The sequence below is a fragment of the Stegastes partitus genome, unplaced genomic scaffold, assembly GCF_000690725.1.
Source record: "Stegastes partitus isolate 25-593 unplaced genomic scaffold, Stegastes_partitus-1.0.2 Scaffold548, whole genome shotgun sequence".
NCBI classification, from domain to species: domain Eukaryota; kingdom Metazoa; phylum Chordata; class Actinopteri; family Pomacentridae; genus Stegastes; species Stegastes partitus.
In genome coordinates this window covers 109,689-119,720 of record NW_007578279.1, presented here as the reverse complement: position 1 = coordinate 119,720, position 10,032 = coordinate 109,689, and the positions used below count along the sequence as shown (strand labels likewise).

The window sequence follows — 10,032 nt, the reverse complement described above, 5'->3', positions numbered from 1 at the left end:
ATTATTATTATTATTAGTAGTAGTAGTAGTAGTAGTAGTATTAGTATTATTATTATTATGAACTATACTATATTGTAGGGAGGAAGGTTGATGTTTATATAATTGTGTCAAGTTTGCAGAGAGTTTAACCAACACTCACTATATAATAATAATAATAATAATAATAATAATAATAATAATAATAATAATAATAATAATAACTGCCCCAGTGCAGTCATTAGTATAAATAGCATAGTTAGCTGGTGAGCCCTCTGTGTCTGGCTGTTTGCAGCACAGAGCTCAGCTGAGGCTCTTCCTGCTAATCTTCCGGTCAGCTCAGCTCAGTTCCGTCTCTGTCCGTCCGGTTCGCTCATCATGCGGCTCTGAGCTCCGTCATGCAGCAGCGACCGTCACACCGGGGGACAGCGGAGAGCCACACCGGGGGGAGGCTGTGGTTGTCGGTGGTCAGTATGGCAGGTTTGTGCAGGAGCAAGGGTGAGATGTTTGATCATTTCCAACGACTTCTAGGAATCTCGCTCGACCGCCCGCTGAGCTGCGTGGGTTCGCCACTTGTTGCTGAAGATTCACAGCTGAAAGTTGAGTCGTTGCTATAGAGATGTGGTACTAAATAGAATATTTCTGGCTCGGTGTGGAGAGTTTTTTGGGCGTTGCTCAACACCTCTTGAAACAGATCTATTTTCTGTCCAAATTTGCAGCCTATAAATAAATATGGAGCTGCTTGGCCTGGTGTTGTGGACTGTCATTCTGCTCAGAGCCACCCAGTCCAGTAGAAACACAGAATGAAGCCCCTTATTCTGTTGCTCTCATCCAAATCTAGTCGTTTACCAGCTAATTATGTAAGTAGGATGAAGTTATTTTTCAAGTTACACCACATATTGACTGATGATTTTTTTTTATTTAATTATTTTTTTTTTTTTCAAAAGCCATACAAATACACTCAAACAAAATACTAATTGCCATAGATAACCTGTTAAAAATGAGTCTGCTCTCTGCAAACTGACTTTTAATCTTGGCAAGAACTGAAACCTGTGCCTAGAAAGTAGAACGATGAAACAAACATGATATACTCATTGTGTTAGTAGTTAATGGGCCGAAAAAGCACCAGATCTGTCTGCTGGCTCCGCTTGTAGAAGTTTAATTTGGCTACATGGCTACTAGAGAGATATTTTTTTAAACTGTCAGCCACTTTGAAAGAATTCAGCTGAGAATAACTGGCTCCTACAGGGCAGCTGAACTTCACCTGTCCTACTAATTTGGCCTTATGCTCTATTAAGAGGTGGTACAAATTATTGCCTATCTGTTGATCAGCTGCAAACATACATATCTGCATTTTTATACTTATGTTTGCATGATTTCTTATGTGTACATTTTTCTTTCTAGTACGTGTGTATCTCTGTGTGTACTGCTGCTGACAACACTGTGAGTTTCTCCACTGTGAGATAAATAAAGGCACATCATATCATATCTTATATTTTTAGTTGTGACTGCCACAAGAAAAGCTCAACAATGTTCACAACAAACAAGCTCGCACGTCACCAACACTAACACATTTCCTTGCCTCCTTTTTCGTCAAAATGCCCCTAATATTCTCTTGTCTCTCTCCTACCTCAGAGGTGAAGATGGAGAGGACATCAACAGTGATTTGGCAGGACGATGTGGCTGCACTACAACAAAATACAGGCCCAGAGCCAACACCATTAACACCTCACAGGCTCTCTCTTGTCTCTCATCACGTCATTTCAACACTATATAGTTAGCCGATTTTGAGTACCAGCATTAGGCTGTAAAAGCAATTGAAATAAAGTGGACAAATTTGCAACGACTGCTTTCACCTTTCCAAACAGGGGAATAAACCTCTTAGTAATTTATTTTCAGAGCAGGACTGGAGCCAAGACCAGCTTACTAATAAACTCCTTAAGGCTAGACATTAAAATCTGCAGGCCCTTTGGTAGAGCTTTGCAGCGTGCCCTAACGATACAGGGTCATAACCTGGTTCTGACCTACACTGTGGCACACAACAACTTTTGAGATCAGTGTCGACATTAAGGTTTGCTCTGTGGGGATGAGTGCATTTTATGAAATGCTTTCTCTTCAATTTCTCCCTGATCAGACGCTGACGGCTACCAGGAGCAGCTGGAGAATGACGCCCAGTTCCTGTGCTCAGATCAGAGGATGGACACTGAGCTGGTTGACAGACTGGTGCTGCAGCTCAACAGGATTTACCCCCAGATACTCAGTGACAAGGAAGCCCACAGGGTCACTACGGATTATATGTGGCACATACATAAAACACACATTATATCCTTGAATTGAATCTACTAAACAGATGTGTACAGTGATTCAGCGCAGCCTGTGTCTCCCTGCAGTTCAGGAACCTGAGCGTGCCCACGACGGTGCGTTTAGCCGAGCTGTTGAATCATCTGCACAGAAGAGGCGAGGAGGCTTGTCATGAATTCTACAGAGCGCTTCACATCCACGCTGAGGACGTCTACTTCAGCCTGCCCACCAGGATCAGACGAAGAGGTAAAGCACAGAGAACAGGGCTTCTGGAGGTTGCTAAGCAGGTGACAGCTCTCTCTTCTCAAAGATGTGGTCCTCACAAACTCTGATGGTGAATTTATTTTTGAGTTTGGCACTCTGAACTCTGAGCTTTTTCTGCTATGATCACATTTTCACTATCAAGTCCTGCACCTCTGTGGAAACAGCATAACCATGACCTGAAGTACAGAGAACTCAAAAATGCTTCTGTGCTGTGTCACAAAGTTATAATTTTATATGTCCTAAAAAGCAAAAACAAAAGTTGCTTTTTTTTTCTTTTAATTGAAAAGCACACGATAGTTAATATGAACATTTTTTCCACGTGCCCACAGTTGTTACCAACACTGGAAAAACAATGGTACAGTATAGAAATTGTATTACTTCAATTTTTAATTTGCTTTCATAGTTGACTCCAAGGTGGCTCAGTGGTTAGCACCGTAACCTCACAGCCAGAAGATCCCCGGTTCACATCCTGGTTAGGACACCCGGGATCTTTCTGTGTGGAGTTTGCATGTTCTCCCTGTGCAGCGTGGGTTCTCTCCTGCTTCCTCCCACAGTCCAAAGACATGTTGAGGTTAACTGGTGATTCTAAATTGTGAATATGAGTGTGCTTGGTTGTCTGTCTGTACGTACAGCCCTGTGATAGACTGGCGACCTGTCCAGGGTGTCAGCTGGGATAGGCTCCAGCCCCCCGTGACCCCAGTGAGGATTAAGCGGTGTGTAGATAATGGATGGATGGACTTGTCTCCTATCTGCTCCGTGTAAACACAGCCTGCAGTTCAATTGAATTCAATCAAAATTCTCAAAGTTTTTGTCAGATGACTGTTGGTTGCTGCTGTGTCACAAATGGCTTAAGGTTTGCACCAATGACTGCAGATTCTTCCCTTTTTAAAAAAAAAAATACTCTGGTAGCTGTGTTTTATTTTGGGGGATTTATAAAATGAAACATGTATAATAAGTGTTTTTGAAGAAATATCCCAATGTTAAACAGAACAGAACATCACAGATAAGTACTTTCTAACTTACTAAGCAACTGAGTTGATTTTGGAAAGATAGTGTGCCTTTCAACCCTGCGGGAGGGTTTGGAGGATCAGAGGGTTACAAAGTAAACTAGTGCAGAAATTGTTGAAAAAGTCTGTAGGAGTGACATCAATAACTAGAAAATGCCAAAAGATGTGCGTGGCAGAGTCAGTGTTCAAACACATCATCTTGTGGGTTTTAAAAGCTGTTGGTTCATCATTTTCTAAAACTCCTGTGCAAGTAATTACACTGACGCATTATCAGGCAGTTTTAACCCTAAAAGATCATCTCAGAGTATGTTGGGGTTGTCTGTAATAGTTCAGCTATACTTTAAAACACCATTTTCTTTTTCTGTCATGTTTAAAAATGCAAAGTCTCCATTTTATCCCATCTGTTTGAAGTGAGGCGGTTAGACAAATCCCACGAGCAGCCTCCATAGTGTCCTCTAATGGTGGCTCCCCTTCTGTGTAATTTCCCTGTCTAGCTTTGTGTAGGTTTATCCTGTTTAAGATGCAGAGAGAAGCCAGTGTGCTGCAGTTCAAGCAGCGGGTCTGACATTGGACAGGTTGTTATTTAAAGTGTGGGTGTTTCTCTTTAACCCCTTTTACTTTTTTGTTGCAGAGCTGGCTGATGTAAAACAAACTAACGATGTGGCAGTTAAGTCAAGTCAAGAGCGTTACGTCCTTAATGACAGAGGTAAATCGAACCGACCTCTCTGTGCTGATTCCAACAGAACAATAGATGGTTTTCTGTTTTTCATTTACAGCTTCAGATTTAATAATACAACAGATGTCTTTTTACTCAAACGCTGGTTTAACATAAAGGATCTCAGTCGTGGTTTCACAGGTTTCAGCCCAGTTATTCTCGTCATACTCTGCAACATTCTTCATGAACTGTTCTCCAGTTTTTCATTTTTGAAACAGCGTGAAAAAACATTTAAACTTCCTTAAAGTGGGTAATCCATCACAGTAGGCAATCATGCAGCTTCAGTTGTTGTCAAGTTTATACAACAACATGATGAGATCTAACCATGTAGGGATGCAGCTCTGAGCAGGAACTAATATTCTTCCTCTCTGGTGTGTTCAGGAACACTTCTTAAAAAACTTTTATGATCGTATCATATATTTGATTTGTTTCCCTGACAACAGAGCTCATAAATGCTTTACTGTTAGCAGCTGAGTTAATCAGTTCTGCTGATTTTCTTTGGCTACTCCTGGGTTCTTTAAAAGCCACACAAAAACAGTCAAACAAAGTGATCATTGTGATGGATTACCTGTTAAGAAAAAACGTCTAGTCTCTGCAAATTGACTTGTAATCATTCACTGGCATGAACTAAGCCCAGAAAAAGAAAACAAACAGGGTGAAAAATGATGGTTATGGATAATCATTTGTAGATATTGTTTCCAAAAAATCTTTTATCTTCCTGTTGACTCCAGTTGTAGAAGTTTAATTTAGCTTCTAGAGAGTTTTTTTTTCCTTTTCTAAATATGCTAGCCGTACAGTTTGTGGGAGTGTGTGTGTGAGGGTGCCTCTGTACCCCCTCGCTGATCCTCAGATAAGCCCCTTAAGCTCAACTAAGCTTTGTTCTTCAGCAAACGTAGTTGTCTGCTGAACCTTTTAACCCCAAGCATCAGAATGTGGGCCCCACTGCTCTGTACTGCTGCACCATTCATCATCCCATTACATCCAGGGCTCTGGCTTTGTGGGTCAGTTAAGCTCACGTGCAAAGCAGCTTCCTCTGTGCTGCATTCCTTTGAACAGTCAGGGGTGCATCCAGGGGGTCAAAGGTGTGTCAACAGGGAAATGGGTCATCAGTGATGAAGCGAAGCACTGGCTTCCAATTATTGGTCACAAAAAGAAATGATTACTTGTTTAGATTGTGAACAACAAAACATTTATTGTATGTATCTTGACTTGTCGTGTACCAGTTAACATTTCAGTTTATCTTTAGCTTTTTAGTCTATATCATTGATTAGATAAACACTGATGTTTCCCACCTGATGATAAGATATTCATGTCTTCATAGGTTTTATTTATCCTTGACTAACTTCACTTCTTTTCTTTCTTTCTGCAGGACCAATGTTCTTCCTGAGTTGTTTCAGTTTTGTAGTTGGAATTGCAATTCTCTACTATTATGGAGGTGAGTCATACAGAATGACAGAAAAGTGTTCACATTTATTTGTTCATGTGCAGTTCAAATTCATTTTGAATGTCAAGACTCGGTTAATTTGCTTAAACCACTCTCTACATACTTCTTCAAACTCTTCCTTTTTTTTTTTTTGCCACTTTTTTTTTTCACACACAGAGGGTGAGACATTGAGATGTACCGGAGGGTTTCTTCCCTGCCCTGCAGCAGCGAGGCTTAGTAAAGACGCTAAAGATGTTTTCATTTCCTGTGCAGAGGATGGAAAGCAGAAATAATAAGGTGCTGAAATGCTTAAGAACTAGTCCTGTGAAAAGAACAAGCCATGACATTTGCCTCTTTGCCGTGCCAAACCCATGTGAACTCACAGAGTTGTAACATTGTCTTTTCTGGAATTGCACATATTAATGTAGTAATTTAAGTGGAAAATGACTAACTGAGAACTAAAACGGACTCATTCTGTCACAATTTTTAACTGACTGACATGTCTTAAAAATGACAAAGAAGTGTGTAATGTTCTCCCATTGTACTTTTGTGAGAGTCTTGATTAATTTCTTATGTGTGCACATTTATACATTTCCCTTTTTAAAAACTAAAATACAGCATATTAATAACTTGTGTACCTGCACACTTGCAAAGGTGTTTTCAGTTACTCTAGACTGAGTCAGTTTAAGTAGCTGTCACTCAAGAAATATTTAGGTTGTTGGCCAAAAGAAAAGGGAAAGAGCTCGAGTGCAGTTTGTGCACACCAACACTGTTCTGAGAAGAGGCTCTATTCAGGCCACCCAAGTGAAAACACCTGTGTGGGTAGACAATTGGTGTGCACAGGCTTTAACACACTAACTTGAATTTAATAGTGCACAACACATTCTGCAACGCAGTTTCTTAAATGCACAACAGATATTTCCAGCACCTTAACCCACGTGCAGTGCCTTGTCATACTGTGATAAATGGACTGTTGAGAATCTGCTTACTCAAGTGCACTATCACAATGTTGCATTTTGCTGAAATAAAACACAAAATATTAACATAATCTGGGGGTTGCATGTTATTTTTAATCCACTATGACAAATAATTCACAAAGATGTATAGATAGAAGTCTGTATACAATGAAATATCCTTAAATACTGTATGCTGGTGTGGGAGAAATTAACAATAATGAGCAGCACAGTGTTGTGATCAGCTTCTCTAGGTTTGTGTCTGGCACTATTTAGTCTGCTGCCAGACCCAGTTGTTTGCCTGCACTGTCAACATGAAATGGAGATGATATTTATCTCATTGATTGAGCAACATGAATAAATACACTAGAGGGCACTGCTCCCTCATTCAGCACACCAGTGTAGGAAACGAGGATGATGGAAAATGTTCTGGTGTGGTAGAACAATGACAATCAAAAGCAGGAGACGGTCCTCATTAATTAATAATGAAATCAAATTGATTGAATGAGTAAAATGAAGTTAATAAAATGCTACATTAAAGGCTGTTTGCTCAATTGCTCCAGACAGACTTGTACGTCTTATGGATGTATTTCCCTATCTGATTCTCATCTTAAATATTCTAATGGAACATGGTCACATCTGAGATGTTATATGCAGCACAGCGGTGGAGGAGAGTTCAAGTGTCTGATCTCTGGAGATTTGCTGCACTGAGCAACACTTTCTGCCTCTGTCTTCCCTGCAAAGAGAGAGCAACAGATGAGAGAGGGGAGTCAGAGAGGGGAGGGATGGGGAGGTGCTAAAGGGGGTTGGAAATGTCACCAGAGTGATTGTTCAGTTCCTATACTGGCATCCACGTTCCCACGAGAGGGGCTATTAATAGTGTTGCTTCACAAGAACTGAAACTCCTCATTGATCACCAGCATCCTCTGATGTTCGACCCCCACAGAGTCAGTTTGTTTAACTCCTCGAGTGGGATGGAGCCAGAACAGTAGGAACCACAGATATACATTATGTATAGATATCAGTCTGCAGATCTGCCCTGAGTGGAGCTGTGTGTATCATCAATCTGGCTCTTGGCCGGTCTGGTTGTTTCCACGGTTACCAATGATAGTTGTGGAGGAGGAAAAGGATAAGATTGTGACGTTGGTTTGTCATCTGAAAGGTGCTTTGTCACAATCACATTGAAGAAATTTGAACTATGAATATGAATATTAGTCAGGCATTTAGCTTGTAATCGTGTGGAGCAGCTTCGAGGTGCTTTTATATTCTTGTGATAAGCCACCGAAGTGTATAAAATGAGCATTTGCCCGGACTCTAATTGGGGTTTCAGTGACACTGCTGAAACACAGTCTAATTAAGGCTTCCATTTTAACAAGTAGTTCTGCTGGGGTCTGTGCCTTGTTGACTCTGACTCACCAGCTGCTGCTGGTCCACAGAACCACAGACACAGTCCAGCTTTGCTCATAGCAGAGGGATTCGTGGCACAACCAAGCATTGTTATAATTGAATGTTAGGCCTGACGCCTGTGGTTGGGGACAGATGTGACACTAAGGTTAAAGCTGTGGAGGTGGGCTGGAGCTTTGAGGCAGATGAGGCACACCCGGCTGCACACACGTGAGCTCAGCAGACCCATCAAACCTCCCGGTCCGACCTGCTCGGAAAAGAACATGTCATGCTGCTCAAACGTCATCAGTGCAATTAAAAATTAAAGTGTGCTCAGCTTTGTGTGCGAGACTGCGGTTGTGCGTTCGCGTCTGGCTCGTGCTCGGGGTCACTGCCGGACAGAAAAAGGAGACAGACAGCATGAGGTCACATGTGCTTGACTGCTGTTGTCTCCACTTTCCTGTTTGTCCACCAGGAACAAATGTTGTGTTGTTTACGCACCAGACCCCTTTGTCAGTACGGCTGTTTCTTTCTTGTTCGTTGTTTTTTCTGTGTGGCTGCAACAGCGAACGACAATGAACTTCTGGTAAATTACCAGTTGTTGGGTTTGTTTGACCTGTTTGTTGGTGGAAATTTCTCTGAGAGCCTGGAGAGGTCAGTGTGTTTGTAGGTCAGGTAGGGGATTGTGAAGGTCGGAGCAGAAGAAGAGAGGAACAAAAACATGCTGACTACATGGATGTCTTTAGGAGCAAACTGCATAGTTAGGCAGGAGAGAAAATACCTGTTTGAACAGAGATAAAGGAGCAGTAAAAGAGGGGCACAATGAAGAATATATGGGATTTGCAAAACAAACAAAAAAAAGATGGAAAGAATACCTGCTTGTTCTTGATCAGTTGCTGTGTTTTGGTCGGTGGACTCCAAAGGCTGTGATGAAGACATTAACCACCACGATGATAAAAACCAGACCTGTGGTCAAGTTTTCCATAAAGTTCAGCCTCCAGTGTTTTTGCTCATCATTCAGGTTCCATCGAACTGCGGACAACAGCAGGAAACAATATTTCACACAAATTGCATTCAGTGAACGTTTAAACAAGCATCAGCCATTTACTTTATCGAGGGACTAAAGCCAACTCGCTATGATATCCATATTTACTGTCAAACACAAATCTATATATAATTAATTCTGGGTTTAGAGAGCTCGTTTGTCTAAGAATGATCCTACAAAAATATATCTTATACTGTATATATCACATTTCTTGGCAAGACCATATGAGCAAAAGGTAGTAATATTCCGTTTTTCCCTCATACAAAGAAATGCAAATAAATGCAATAAATTGTATACATTTTTTTTGCCTCTTGCTGTTTTGTGTGATGTCTGTTTGACAAAATCTCTGCTGAACAAAATTTCATACTTCATGAATAACTGATTTTTTTCATTTTAAATTGTATAATATACATTAATACAAAATCACTCACCAAAGGAGCAATTAGACAGTGAGCTTGCAAACACGACAAATACAATGCTTTCGTGAAAAACTAACAATATGACACAGTATAACACCACTTAAACTATGAACTATGTTCATCTCCATGTATATCAAACTTATGTGTTATTTTTAGGCATCAGTCAATATTGTTGATCCAATATCAAGTATCTGATTCAAATCACACAGAAGGAACAATACAGGGCAAGAAAATGAAGTGATCGAGGGAACCATGTGTTTCCTATGTAACGCTGTGTCATTTCATTTGTGCTGTGTTGACACTTGACCTAAAAATTGTTGTTTCTTTTTTTAAATTACACAAAAACAACTAATCCATGCTTTAAAAATGTTGTCATCTTCAGCATTATCATCAGGGATTGGCCCATGAATAATGTTTAAATGAATGCTTTTTCCCAGAAATGTATGTGTACACTTGCTGTGACTCCACAAGGACATGATGTATGTGTGTATTTGTAGGTAATTACCAAAGGTTAAATGGTGTAAGGTCCCCACCTGATCTGTGTGT

General features: G+C 40.6%; 2 protein-coding genes across 2 annotated transcripts in view; one reads left to right on the top strand and one right to left on the bottom strand.

The window, feature by feature from the left end:
- Positions 1-206: 206 nt before the first annotated feature.
- LOC103361990 (bcl10-interacting CARD protein-like) lies at positions 207-6,734 on the top strand. The gene is made up of 6 exons (XM_008288227.1): positions 207-456; positions 2,111-2,256; positions 2,367-2,523; positions 4,180-4,254; positions 5,633-5,698; positions 5,864-6,734. The coding sequence occupies exons 1-6, from the start codon at positions 375-377 to the stop codon at positions 5,977-5,979; spliced, it is 642 nt and encodes a 213-aa protein (XP_008286449.1). The 5' UTR covers positions 207-374; the 3' UTR covers positions 5,980-6,734.
- A 562-nt stretch (positions 6,735-7,296) lies between these two features.
- The window catches only part of LOC103361989 (ninjurin-1), a 9,989-nt gene continuing 7,253 nt past the window's right edge, over positions 7,297-10,032 (bottom strand). The window contains exons 3-4 of the mRNA XM_008288226.1: positions 8,898-9,054; positions 7,297-7,375 (exon numbers count right to left, since the gene is read on the bottom strand). Of these exons, the coding sequence (XP_008286448.1) occupies positions 8,912-9,054 (143 nt within the window). The 3' untranslated portion in view covers positions 7,297-7,375; positions 8,898-8,911. The remainder of the gene's footprint in view (positions 7,376-8,897; positions 9,055-10,032) is intronic.